At 41.2% G+C, this 14,757-nt stretch overlaps 1 protein-coding gene across 3 annotated transcripts in view; it reads right to left on the reverse strand.

Moving 5' to 3' along the window:
- Positions 1–14,757, reverse strand: part of TENM2 (teneurin transmembrane protein 2) — a 941,161-nt gene that overhangs the window by 134,813 nt on the left and 791,591 nt on the right. For 2 of the 3 annotated variants that reach the window (XM_042992777.1, XM_042992795.1), the window contains 2 exons: positions 10,961–11,161; positions 9,026–9,238 (listed from right to left, as the gene is read on the reverse strand). In XM_042992777.1, the coding sequence (XP_042848711.1) occupies positions 9,026–9,238; positions 10,961–11,161 (414 nt within the window). The remainder of the gene's footprint in view (positions 1–9,025; positions 9,239–10,960; positions 11,162–14,757) is intronic. The other variant, XM_042992783.1, reaches the window with a different exon arrangement.

A 14,757-nucleotide genomic window follows, 5' to 3' on the forward strand; every position in this document is an offset into this window, starting at 1 on the left:
GAGGGGACCAAGCCTGAAGAATCCAAATGGGCTGAACATGAGCATGTGGGACACCCTTGAAAACTTCTAGGAATGTTTGGGATGAGAGTGGAGAGTGAGCTTTGCAGTTGGGATGAGCCATGAAATTGGAGAGATGATGTGAATGATTCCTTACTTGTGAGACAGATTTACAGGGCTCGGAGTGATTTGGGTTCTGTCAGTCTTAGAATAGAACCCGTGACAGGATAGAGTGTGTCCCTGTTCTATTTTAGGAGTGTCTTGTGTGACCTACCCATCTCGTTTTGACTGCCATCCCACCTCACTTGGAAAATTATAAAAACCTCTGCTGAATTAATCTCCTTACTTGACCCTTGTTGGCCAGGAGTCATCAAACACATCTTCACTGATCTGGGAACAGAAAGCAAGTTATACCACCACGGACCATAAAATGAGGTCGCTTGTGGAGAATACCATTGTGCAAGTTACAGGAAAAGACTGAGAAGGCTACTTACAGATCTTAATAATAATAATAAATGCAAAAAACAAAAAACCAAAAAAACACTGTCTGGGAGCTTTTAATTACTTTGCAGATGTTTTCTCCTATCAGCGAGGGCAAAACAGGCCTCCCCCTTATTGATTACAATGAAAATATGCTTTTAAAAACAAACGCTTTATTTAAAACTAGGGATATTTTTTTAATTAGAGGAAAGATTAACTAAATGCATTTTCTCTTGTAATTTAATCCATTCTAATTATCCTGAGAATGTTTATGATGAAATACTTAGCTTTCTCCTAGTTGCTATTTCATGTGGTTTCTTTCTTTATTAACCATGAAGGAAAAAGCTCAGAGGCCGTCAATGGCATGGTGGCCTTCTGTGAGTCTACTTATAATTATGCATTCAAATGCATGATGAAAAGGATGAAGAGGAAATCAATAAACCCTGACTGTGGAGGTTTTTTGAAATGCTGGTACCCTGTTTTCCAAAGGCAATAAAGACAAGACTTTTGAAAAGAGCTCGTGAAATAGAGTGCTATGAAAGAAGTGTTTGGTATAAGATTGAACCCTATTAGGCAGGCAACTTGGGAGGAAATGCAAAATCTGTTTCTTACATAAACATCTGGGATACTATGTATGGCTCCTGATAACCCAGGAGATGAGCAAGGAATTACAAAGAATCCCCAGATGTTACTCATGGGTGTTGCTCCAAGGAGTCATACAATTGTACCACTGGAGGAATGAGGGTAATCGTGCAGTTCACTGGGCTGAGTAGGGACAATCAGTGCAATTATTGAGTCTCCAAAAGGCATTTGTAACTCAGCTGAGTTCATAGTTGAGTCTCCCTGAGTTATTCTTTGAATTCAGAGTCATGAGGAATGGGAAAGGAGTCCAAAAAGGAGAGACCAGGACAAGGTAATCTAAGAGACACTGATCTGGCAGCATCTTCAACGTGAGAAATGCCAGGTTCCTTCTTAAAGGAAGACAGTGTCCTTCCAAACTCCTGTAGAGTATGTCTGTGGTCCCTAGTTTGAGGAATGCTGGCTTAAAAGAATTGAAGTTTTATTCTATTCAATAATAATTCCAATCTAATACTTCAAAGGAAAACACTTTTCTTTTGAACTGTACTTATTATAAAAATGAAACCCAGAATTAAAAGGAAATTCTCATAGACCTCTTGGCTTCTCTGGAATGTGTCCAAAAAAATCTAGATGGAGAAATTTTGGTTGAAAGAAGCAAACCCCAATTTCATAATAAGCCTCCATTAACATGAGGATATTCAGACGTTTGATTCCATGTGTAAGTGGGCTGTTTGGTAAAATAAGCAGGTTCAATTTCCAGGTAAGAGAGCTAGTTTATATTTCCCTGTAAGAACCCGATGCCAGTGAGTTATAGAACAAAACTTGGCTTGGGAAATTGGTAGTGGGTAGGTGTTATTTTTGAAATGCTACTAACTGCTTGATGGGTTGGAGGCAGTATATAGGAAAGGTAGGTTGAAGGTAGCAGAAATGTCTTAATGACAAATTTATTTTGATAGTCTTCCCTTGCTTTTATCTGACATTTGTAATAGATAATGATGATGGTGATGGGCCTGGGGGATGATGATGATGACGACGACGACGATGACAACAACAACAACAACAACAACATTAGCTTACATTTGCTTGGCTCTTGCTTTATGGTAGGAACTGTGCTAGTACTGTGCATATAACTCAGTGAGGTAGGTCATCTTTTCAGTATTCCCATTTACAGACAAAGAAACTGAGGCACACAAAGGTGAGGACACCTGCCACGATTTGATCTCAGACAGACTGACATGCAAGCCTGTATGTTAAGCAGTTCATCATGCTTGTCTTGCCCCGAATCCAAGTGAAATGGACATAGATAGATAAACCTGTACTCAACACCATATTTTTAAAATAAAAAACACAAATATAAAGGAATAAAGTGGACTCTGATTATTCAGACTATGTAAGTTTTTCAATGGAGAAAAAATCTCATAGTTAACCATATATAAATTGGACCTGAGATGCTAGGGATGAGACGAGCAGATAGACAAACAAAAAAGTACCATCGACTATCCTCAACCATTCAAAAAAGCATCATCAGCAGAGCCAACATTACACTGTATCTTGTCCTCTCATGTAAAGTGTATATTATTGGATCCTACATGGAAACCCTCTCTGTGCCTTGCAGAAGAGAGAAAGGTTTCAATGTGCTAGAGTGGTCCATTCGTATAATTTTGCATCAGAGTAATAAAATTCAGGAGATGGACCAGTCCTTAGAGATCATCTCATCCAAGTGTGTTCTAAATTCAGTCAATCACATACTGCTTTCGTGATATTTGCAATATCTGCACTGTTATTTACTTAATATTTTTCTTTAAATTTACTCAGGCCTGATATTGGTACCCAATTTTGCCACATCCCTTAGCAATAATACCAGTATATTCATGAGTTTGATGAGGTAGTTATAGTTTTTCCAAATATGTATTTTTAAACACTCTATGTAACTATTCAACAAAATATATTTGCACACCAATGAAAAGCATTTCATGTCTTTGGACTACACTCTGTAAAGTGATTATATGGTTCAACTCCCTCATTTGCAGCAGGAAGAAGCTGAGGCTGGGAAGATGGGTGACTACTTCAAAAGCACCCAGAATGTTTGTGGCAGAGCCAAGCCTAGAACACAGATCTCCCCCTTCCTCCATCAACCTATTCTTCATGACAGCACCACAAATAAGACAGAGTGACGAACAAATGTCCATCACAAATATCTAAAGGGAGCTCAGATCTCTAGGGCCCTCTTTGTGTTCCTTTCCTTTTAATGTAAAGTCTTGAGGGGATAATGTGGGATCTGAGAATCAAAGACTTGGAACGAACTGGTTCTTAATAGATTGAACAGTTGATTCTTTGTAAAAGCTCAAGTGACAGAGCACTCACTACATAACATGATGGCAGAGCATCTCCCCCTGCTGCTTTTCTTTTCAACAGCTCTTATTCTTACATGTTTTCCTTTGAGTGTAGAATCTTCCTCATGCTAATTTTCACCTGTGGGTTTCTGTCCTAAGAGTCCCAAACTGTAACAGTCCATATTAAGGTATTTACTTGTTGAGTCAGGCTCTGGCACAGTGGGCCACAGGCTGGTACATCAACAGGACCATCTAAACTATTAAGGGTATGGCACATCAATGCTCCAAGTCACTGTCTCTCCACAGAACTAAAACATCAAGGCTCCTTCCACCCCTTTCTTTGTTGATGGGAGCTCCTTTCATGGGCACATATTACTAAATCACATAGGAAACAGTACAAAAGACCATTTCCACTTGCATAGCCCCACATGATCCTAGGAATCGAGTCATCATGATTCTGAAATGCAATTGGAGATCAGGACCACACAGACAAAAGAACCAAAATAACCATTCTGTGAATGGTTGAGCCATTAAGTTAGGGTGAGCCTTATTTTCCAACTAATGTTTAAAGCCTTTCATCAACATCCAGGCCAAGAAAGGCTCATCACACTTTCTTGTGATGAGAATCTTATTACTTGTAAGACATTTTTCTCTTTTCATTTTATTTTATTTTTTGAGTGCATTGAAAAAGTGTTCCTGTATCTTCTACCTTCAAGTCCTTGTTCTGAGTTTGGGTAAGGAAACCTGGGTAGACTGCCTGATCCAGACTCAAAGAGAACTTCTGGTCATGTGGTGGTTCTTGATCTTCAATGAGGAGGCTCACATTTTGGGCACATTGTGGGGGGAAAAATCAGAAGTAGAACATCTTTTGTACCCCACAAAAAGCTTGTCCATAATATTTAACAGTGAAAGACCATCCCTTCAGGTTTTCACTTCACAGAAGAATGGAGCTCCTAGCATAGGTTCTAATAAGAGCCCCCGGAGGAATAGGTTAATTAACCAATCAGAGAATTAGCTGCTCCCACAGACCTGGTGGTAAGGATGGCTCCACAGTGGCTAATTTCATCTCAACTTGATCTCATTGTGGAGTCATGAAAGCTTGAATGTTCAAGGATAATAGCTACAAGAAAAATGTTTTCATGACCGAGAATGAAACTGGAACAAGATGCAGAAGCAGCTGTATTCAGTCTGAAGTTGGTTAATTTTGATAGTCACTTCCTTCCCATCTTGTTCCCTGTAGCTCTCAAGCTCTCTCCCTCTTGGACTGTGACCCTGTCTACTTCTGATGACAATCACTTAATCAGCACATCAGATTGTTACACGGCTGGTTTTACCTTGGGTAAAGATTCATTTTCCTTATTAACATCACAAGAACCTATTTCCTTCCCCAACCAATTAAAGATGAAAAATAGAAGGGCCCAGTGCAATAGCGAGAAAAGAAAACTGTTCTGACTTGTGGCACACAGCAGGTCACCCAGCCCCATATGGGCCTGGGAATCGAGTCCTCATGATTCTGAAATGCAGGTGGAGGTCAGGACCACACAAACAAAATAAATAGTTGTAACAACCACTACAGGCATTGCTCACTACCCAGACATCAAACAGCTCACCTAGGGTGGGTGCCTGGTGGTGGTGGATTTATTCTGTGGGTGTGTTAGTTTGTATTACTCAGAGCGGATGTCTGGACAGCCCACAGTCAGCAGATAATAACAACAATCCTCAATTAGCATTTAGTTTCTCGGCTTGCATTCTGCGGCAAAATGTTATTTCTCCCTATACTTCGCTCAATGATTCTGTATGCAAAACACACTAACAATTACCTCATTTCTTTATAACAGACACTTGTTTGAGTTTACTATAGTTCACAGTGATTTTTGACCTATTCTGTAGTCCCTTTATGCCTTGCTGGCATGGTCTTTGGATGGTCTTCTGAGGTTCAATCCCCAGTTCAGTAAGGCATGGCAGGTGATAGAAACAACAACCCATTTTAGGATTATGTTTAAAGAATAAAACTAATCTAACCACACAGGGCACTTTCTGATTTATTCATAAGAGTAAACTGCAGCTTATCCAAATAATACTAATATATTCCAAAGATAAACATGAATTGTGGTTCATTTGGATTCAAAGCATATTTCTTATCTATGCAATTCTGTAGGTTTTAGCCATACCTTATATTTAACTTGTTAGAAAAATGTAATATAAGAATGATTGCTTGGTAGAATCCAGTCTACCAGTATGTTCACTTTAACAGTATTGAAATGTTATACCTTACGTTTAAATCTTTAGTAATATGTACTAAATTTCCAAATATAAAAAATAATAATTCAGTTGGAAATTCCAGAAATTCACTTGACCAAACATGGATAGATCCTACTTGATTTTCAGAAGTCCATGTTTTTATCCTCACTTCCCCCTTCCACCCCCATCTATATTCTTGCTTTCTCCAGCAAAATAAATGTGATCCACAAATAATGATGCAAGTTGTTCAGGTGACTGTTGGCAATGATTCTAAGAACACCACCTCACCACAACCTTTTGAAAATAGGCTGCAGACAACCCTTGTGCCCCAACACTAATCACCTAGGCTCTGCCTTACCTCAAATTTCCTAATGCGTTGTTTGCAGACTAGGTGCCATTTCATTCTTATTTATTTTCTCTTTTCAAAATACAGCATTTGAGGCTTTGCTTGAAAAGGACCAAAAAGCCTCTCTTTCTTTTCTTTTCTATCCCTGAGGAGGAGGACCAATTCTGGGCTTGTAAATTGTCACATTTACTTAAAATGAATTGACAGGAGTGTCTGCTCAAAATAAAAGTCTAAACCTTCACATAGAAGCTTGGAGGCCAGAGGTTGAAAAGGAAAACAAACAAACAAACAAACAAACAAAACAACAACAACAACAAACCAATTATGTGCATCCAAACACCTCTACATTCTGAATAGCAAATCTCAACAACCAAGGTATGTTTGGCTTTTCTAGAACAAGTCCCAGTGAACACAACCATGAGGATACAGCACCTATCTAGAAATGAAACTAGGGAGCCCTAGTTCCTCACAAGAAAAGACTTTGGTGACAAATACTTTGTAAACTTACATAGAGTGAACCCAAAAGTCACGAGAGATCACAGTTCTGGACAAGACACTTCCCTGAACCCAAACTCCTTTCATTTACTTCCTTTACCTGACACATGAATTTGCCTGTTTTCTATGTCTCCCAAGAGCTCATGTATGTTTAGCACACACACAAGTAAAACTTGAACCAGCCACTTCAAGTAGCAGAGACATCTTCTCCCAATCCATCTCACCCATAAGACTGCTAGAATGAAACATCTCCTGTGTTCTGTTGCTGGCCATATCCCCATAATTTCCTACTGAGACTAGAGGTGCCATCATCCCATTTCAGCTTCAAGGCTCCAGACACATTTCAATTCAACCATTATTGTCTCCCTACTTCCACACTGGACCTTCTCCCTTTGACAACCTTCAAATCACAGCTGGAGGCCTTTTCCTAAAGTGAATGTTGGCCAGCCTCTCTCTTCTCCTCTCGATCCATCAAGCCCTGGACAACTCTCCAATTCAGGGGTCGGCCAATTGTTCCTATACAGGGCCAGGTAACACATGGCTCTGTGGACCATGCAGTCTCTGTGGCAATCACTCAACACTAAGATGCAATGTGCAAGCTGACAGTCTATCAATGAATGGGTGTGGCTGTCCTCAAAAAAAAAAAAACCCACTTTGTTTAATGGACACTGAAATTTGAGTTTAATAGTTATGTGTCAGAAAATATCTCTTATTTTTTTCAACACTTAATCAACATGAAGACTATTTTTAGCTTGGAAGCCATATAAAAAAAAAAAGGCAGCAGGTCAGATATGGCACCTTTGACTGTAATTTTCCAAACTCTACTCCAATCCATCTGGGATGTGCTATTGTGAGCTATTCCCAGAGTGAGGATGAGTTGTAGGTAGGGGAGAGCTAGCAGGCATCATGGTGGGGCAGCAAACCCTCAGCAGACGTGGAAAGGGAGAGCAAAGGGGAGGTGAGGCTGGATGGTGTGAACTGAAAGAAAGTAGGATTTTCTACCTAAAGGTTATTGGTTGGCAAGAGCTTTTTTTTTTTTTTTTTTTTTGAGGGGAGCAGCCTAGGAAAATGGAGGTATGGGGGGTGGGGGAAGTCTTTAAATCACATGGGGCATGCAAAAGTACATCAGGAGGAACACCCCTGAAGAGAGGAAGCTATTGGTAAGAATTGTAAACTGTCTTGGTAGTGGGCTGTGCACATCCTCCCTTGAGAGTTTTCTGAATTATCCCCCAGACTCTGCAGGGAACAGAAGATGAAAGCAGCTGCAGGGGAGCAGTATCTGGAGCATCACTGAGAGATTGCAGAAACAATTCACTGCCAACAGACTGTCCCGACAGGGTCCCAGTGCTATAGTCATGGCCTGGATTGGCACGCTGCCCCTCAGATGCCCAATTACATGGAAATGGGGTAAATATAATGCAGAATTCACTTTTTCTCTGCTTAACCACTCAAATGAACAGCATGGGAAATTGAGTCTGACCTCATGAGTCAGCCCCGGACAAGTTCTTAACCCTGTCTCTCCCTCCAGGTACCCAATCTGTTGACTGGGGTCCTGGGGCTAGGACAGAGGGGAGGCCCCCAAACTTGATGGCTAGATTCAAAGATAACTCCAAGAAGGCAAGTCAGTAGTTTGCTTGGAAACTTCTCCGAGAATTTCCTTGCAAGTGAGTGTATTAGCCAACTTGAGCATGAACTCAACCCAACAAAAGCAAATCCTAGAGGTAAAATGACACTCAATTTGACAACTTCATAACTCCGACTGTCTGAGGGATATGGAAAACCAAAGAGCGTTGGCTCCCATCTTCTCAAAGGGATAACTGGATACATTCAATCCAGTATTGTCCTACCCTAAACCACAATATTGACCAAAAGCAATCAAAATCAAAACTGAAGAAACCTGGGAACGATTACTTCTCAAAAAAGAAAACAATCTTAAAAAAATTTTCATCAAAAAACTTGTAGAGAGAGGTGGCTGAGTGAGAATGACATGGGACTAGAGGAGGAGACGTTGATCAGTGGTGGTGGTGATGGGGAGGGTCAAGAGCCCAAGGATGACACTTTGCCTTGGGATAGCAAGAGGGTGCTCAAACCTATTCCAGTGGTACCTGGCTACCCAGGAAACCTGGGAGTCCTGCCTGTATCTAACCTTGTCTAAAACAACTGTGCTCAGGTGTTGCTGGCAAGCAGGGATCCAGTGATCCATCCAGCTGGGAGGGTATTCAACAAGGAGGGATTTGCAGACCACGGTCACGTAGGGTGCTTGAAACCTCCAGGTCCTGACAATTTCCCATGCATGTGCATTTCTCCCTCCCTGAATCAGTAATTTGAATGGATTTGCGTCTCTAGTTTTGTTCTTTTCCTCCCAATATGGAATTCTGGAAAAAAGGGAAAGACTTTTCTAGTTGGGGACTTGTTTTTCCCTTCTCTATCCCCTTGAAGATTTGGAGAGGCAGCAGGAATGTTGTAGAGCACTCATATCCCTGAAGGAACAGCCAGTTGCAATGCACGACCATCACTATAGATCTACGATTTATGAAAATAAAGCAATATGTGCCTGTTTCGGTGCCTGCCGTTTGCCTACCAATGGTGCAGTGTTCACCATTCCAGCCCTCTCGGCATTCACATTTGCCATCTTTACAGGTCCCGTGCTCAATGCAGCGGGGGTGGCACACGCGCTGGTCACAAGCTGCGCCTGTCCAGCCCTCTTCACAGCGGCAGGCTCCCCCGATGCAGACGCCGTGAGTGCCACAGTCTACTGAGCACACTTCTGGAAGAAAAACAATGATTACAGCTCAACACCACAGCTGGCAAAACCCTCCACTGGAGGCCAGACCACACACATGGCCTGGGTCCCTGGAGCAGGCCCCAAGGCCCAGCAGGTGCGTCACCTTGGGAGGCCTCTCCACTGGCTGGGTATTAATTTATTCTTATGTAGTTTCTAGAGCAGTGGTTCTCACAGTGGGGTCCCTGGACCTGCAGCACCACCATCACCTGGGAATTTGTTAGAAATGCAAATTCTTGTGCCTTGTTTGGACCTCCTGAATTGGAAACTCTGGGCATGGGGCTCAGAAATTTGTTTTCACAAATCCTCCAGGTGGTTTTGATGTGCACTAGAGTGTGAGAATGAACCACTGTTCTAGAGCTTGAGGCCATCCCAGGAGGAGGTCACACAGTGGCAATCCAGTTTGGCAAAGCTACCCAGGAGGTGCCATCTGAAAAGATATATGTGCATCCTGACTCCCTAGCCAGCTGGGACTTTTTTTTTTTTTCCCTGTTGAGAGCCTGAGCTGACCACCGGCCAGCTGGGAACCCCACAGCTCCATTCCCCTAATGATTGCACACTCACCCATCACCCAGATTGGCACCTTGTGGCAATGATGACCTCTATGATTGTGCTGCATTTACACAGCCTCTTTCTCAAAGGAGCTCAAAGTCTTTTGTGCTTGGGGAGGAGACAGACAGACAGATAAACACTCGCTGGCGTTCCAGACCTCTCACTCGAGGACAAGCACGTGCCAGACATTCATCCTTACGACAGACTGTTAAGGGAGGCATGGCTCATTGTGCCAGGGGAGGGAAAACCCAATCAGGAGGGGAAGTGACTCACTCAAAGTCACACAGCATGTAGGCAACACAGTTGGGTCTCAGATTGAGGGCTTCCCCTTCCCCATCCTCTGCAGAGCGTGGCCTGGACCACCAGCATCAGTGTGGAATCCAGAGGTGAGTGGGCTTAGAAGACGTCTCAAAATAGCCCATTTTAACGGACTCTTTTTTTCTTTTGGAATGAAATATTCATTTCTTTCTCATTGTAGGCAAAGCTTCACATATATTCCCTTCCTGATTGCCATGGCAATCTGACAGCTGTCTCACTACCCAGAGGAAGGGGGCGGAATGATGATCGCTTGCTTGGATAGGCACTTGTCACTGTGAATGGAACCATTCTCAGGTAGGTTGGGACTGGCTTGAACTGTTGAACCGTTCCCTTTTAGGGTCACTCGGGAGGGAAGACACATACTCTTAATTTTAGGAAAATAAAGTGTATAGTGCAACTTCATTATTTTCCTGTCACTGGAGTATTGCAGAGCTTTATAACATGTTCACACAGCACCCCAAGGGAGCCTCTTTTCTGTTTTATAGGACGTTCCATTCAGTTTGTCTGGGACTGAATTGTTCTGTTTTGTTTTCTGGTACCTTTAGGGAGTGTGCATAAGAAAACCTATAATGAAAATGGAAGCATTCCTCCCGGGCCCCTCATCCATTTGTAGTGATGGAACAAACGAGGCACAAGAACCTGCGGTATTTTTGTGTGTGTGTGTTTGTTTCTCAGGATCACAGACTTCATGACTGAGAAGAGAGTATGATAGGCCCTATGCAATTAACCTAAGTCCCTTTATCCCAGTGAGAAGAGTAGATTCCCATCCATTTGGGCTCATGGAAGACCATAGGGCATGAGTATTGGGAAAAGCGAGGAGGAAACTTCTTGGCTTACCAACAGAGCAGACGGGACCCATCCAGTTGGGATCACAGCTGCAGAGACCTGTGTCGGGGACGTAAGTGCCATGCCCACTGCACTGGTCTGGGCACTGGACTCTTGCCAGCTCACAGTTTAGACCACCCCAGCCAGGGCTGCAAAGGCATTCTCCATTTACACAGACCCCATGGCTGGAACAGGTGGGGTCCAAGCAATCAACTGAAAAAAAAACAAAGAGGACAAGTATTGATCACTTATGGGGGTGGGCCATGAGACACCACCTTGCCGCTGAAGAAGCCAGTGATTCACTAATTCTTATCCTCTTGGGAGCAAATGGAGCAGCCCAGGTAATACTTACGTGGTCTCTTGAAGAACAACCCATAAAGAATTCAAGGATTTTTATGTGCCCAAACACCGAATCTCCAACTTGAAGAGAATGTAAGAGAGAGAGGGGATTTCTCAAGCAGAGCTTTAGGGGGAACCAGATATAGAGGTGTGTCATTCAATGTTGAGAACCTTGTACTTCTAAACATTAGTACTTTAATTATATCATATCAGAGCTTCTGAGCCTGGAACATGAATACTGGTGATATCTCTACATGTATCCCCAAACCCAACTATCCCTCACTATCAGAGAGAAAAAGAAGGCTCATTCTAACTTCACTAATATTTGACTTCAGAAGGTAACAAAGGATTAAAAAGAAAACCAATGAAACTTATAAATGAGTCACTTTCCTAATTAAATTTCACTTAGGCTAAGTTTAAAAGTAGTTTCCATTCGTTGTCACACATCTACAACAGGAGTCAGTGAGAAAAGCAGGATAGAAGGGGTGAAGCTAGGTATGGAAATGATCCCAAAGAGGTAATCTTCCTAAATATAATCATGAGTGGACTGAATGGGGGAGTCTCTAGCTGTGGCACTGACATTCCCTCAGACTGTCAGTCAGAAGAGTTAATGGTCAGGTTTTGGTCACTGTCATTCTTGCTAGTTTTATGGTCTGTTTGGCCATCTAAGTACTCAGGGTGGATATGCATCCAGTAGGTAACTTGAAGATTCCTACTCTAGATTCAACTCAAAGTGAGCTGCCAAATCCAGTTCTCAACAACAGGACTTTTGCATGGGAATTTGACTCCAAACCTTGGATGTTCATCCAGCCCCAGAGTTGGATAAATAGGGCTTTTTAGAGGAAGATCAACTTCCTTAGGTATTTCTAACAAATGATACAATGGCATTTGAAGATGAGAGAAATGTACACCATGGGGTTTGGATGGCAAATAGTGGTTTTGCAGAGAGCTCAGATGTTGTCTTGTGAATCAGAGAAATAGGAAAGTCTCATCACCTTATTTAGCTAAGACATACATTTTCTTCATTTTAACAGCTCGGAAATCAGCCCTCTCGGCCTAGGTTAAAGCATTTTCTTCTGCCGTCAACTGGGGGCACAGCCAGCTTGAGACCACTTTAAATTCTTTTCTTGAGGTTTTTTGGACCACTCTGCTGCTGTAATTTAGTCCCTCATGTGCATGTATGCCATCGTGTAGTTCAAATTCTCAGAGATTTTGATTTCTCTCTTTGCCTGATGCCAAGATTGAAACATACAAGATTTTTGGCCTCTTAAATAGTTCACCATGACACTGAAATGGCAACCCTTTGGGGTCCCAGCTTTTTGTACCATAGTATCAACTTTTTTTCTTCTTATGGCATACAAAATAATGGTATATTTTAAAATTGATGATACATTGGCTCTAAATATGACATTATTTAGATTACCCATGCCACAAATGATTTCATTCTGGGGTATGTCAGAAATCAGGAACTTGAGTTTATTAGAAATCACAGTATTCCATGAAGTTTCCAAAGAGCAGTGCTCCCTTGAGGCAACAATATGAATTTTCAGTGTAAAGACATGTTTCTGATCTGATCCATTTGAATCTTCTCAGGAAGATATTATTTATGAAAACCAGCTCAAAACTATTTGAGCCATGGGGAAACAGAAGCTGCCATTGATTATAAAAAAATAAAAAATACACTCTCAGAAAGGGGAATTTCAGTGATTTATTATTAGGTGGAGACGTTTATGATGATGCTACTTGCTCTGGTTGCAATCACTTTAACGGTTGAATTCATTGTCTTCTGTATTATCACTTCTGATGATATAACCTTTTCTAACACCTTCAAATTTTCTCAGGATGGTGGAGTGCATCTGGAGGTAAATGAATCGAAAGTTTCAAACAAATAGAAGACATTTACGGCTGTGCAATGTCTTTGGCGTCTGTCTTGTGCTTAGAACAGTCAAAAAATATAGTAGGTGTTCAATACCCAGTTGCTACAGGAATGAATGGCAGACTGCTATAAAGCATTTGTCATTACCGAGAAAAACTATGGAGAACTAACAACAAAGAAATGGTGCTAACAACTTCTTGCTTTTGGGAAGCATGCTGTGTCATTTGGGATCTGTACAATATGAGCTAATTCATTCAGAATCAATCTTGTCCATATTCTTCTAATACAAGGAAATCCCAAAGTTGTATTTTTTTCCTCTCTGCCCATCTTTAATACAGCAAAATCAAAATATACACAGAGATATCTCATGTGCTATGTGTCTCAAAAACGACCCTCCATCTATAATTAGCTATTTAAAATGTTTGGTGAGGTGCCAACAGCTAGGAGCTTTCAAAAACTTAAAAAAAGCATACCATACACTTTTTCTTAAAAGGATGAAATAAAAAGTAATATACACCTCCCTAAAAGAAAATAAGAAAATATAGTTTTTCTTCCAGACAAGTTAGCTTTCTCTTCTCTATCTTAAATTATAGTATGGAGAAAAGAAGAAAATCCACTGAGATATATTAGTCCAGGAGTGGAATGTCATCAAGAGAATCATTTATTGTATCTAGATATATGAGCCAACCCTTTCAGTTATACAAGTAAATATGCTTTTTGTGCTATACAATTACAGCAGCTGATGGAGTAACTAAATCCAGACTTTAAGAAGAGTGGTTTCATTATGAATTTTAAATTTGGTTCCAATTTCATGAGATGGTCTTGTGGCCACATCCTTAGAATCTTTAGCAGGCAGGAGGGACTATGGCATCTTACAAAGCTTTATAAATAGAAACAGTGTTACACTTAAAAGGGGGACAGTGGCCTTTACCAGCTAAGAACCATGTGCCTTACAACACCAGCCCCTTGGCAGCTGAAATCATTAGAACTCATTTAGTCTTGGGCCCTCTGTAGGTTTGACAAAAAAGGGTTGTGAATGCAATTTCTATCCCTAAGGATAAAAAAAGAGGTCAAGGAATTTTACAAACAATATGTACTATAAACCCCTGAAGAACCATGAATTACATTTATGAAGTTAAATGTCATTGAAAAATGACTCAACCATGAAACTGACAAGAAAACATGGCTGACTTGAACTAATATGTCCGTTCCTCTCTCATCACCTGCCCACTCCCCCAGATATCATTAAATGAAACCTCGTGAATCCGTCCTTTCATTTTCCTGTGCAAATTTGTTAATAGTACAACAATGTTTATACAGCAAAAATGGAGGATGGCAACTATTGATTTCGTTGCCATGGCCATTTCAGGTAAATTGTCTGAACGTTATGACTATGATGAATATCAGAAATAAAAAAGCTAAATGGAAGAAAAAGTGCTGATCCAGAGCTTCTGATTCCATTTCCTATTTTGAAAACAGCATATGAATCACCTCAATTCATTCTTTTTGGGTTGCAGAAATCAATAGAGGAGATTTCATCCTTTTATAATGATCCACGTGGCTTTCTTGTTTTGTTGGATGGTTAATTCATTCC

The sequence above is a fragment of the Panthera tigris genome, chromosome A1 (assembly GCF_018350195.1).
Source record: "Panthera tigris isolate Pti1 chromosome A1, P.tigris_Pti1_mat1.1, whole genome shotgun sequence".
In the NCBI taxonomy this organism is placed as follows: domain Eukaryota; kingdom Metazoa; phylum Chordata; class Mammalia; order Carnivora; family Felidae; genus Panthera; species Panthera tigris.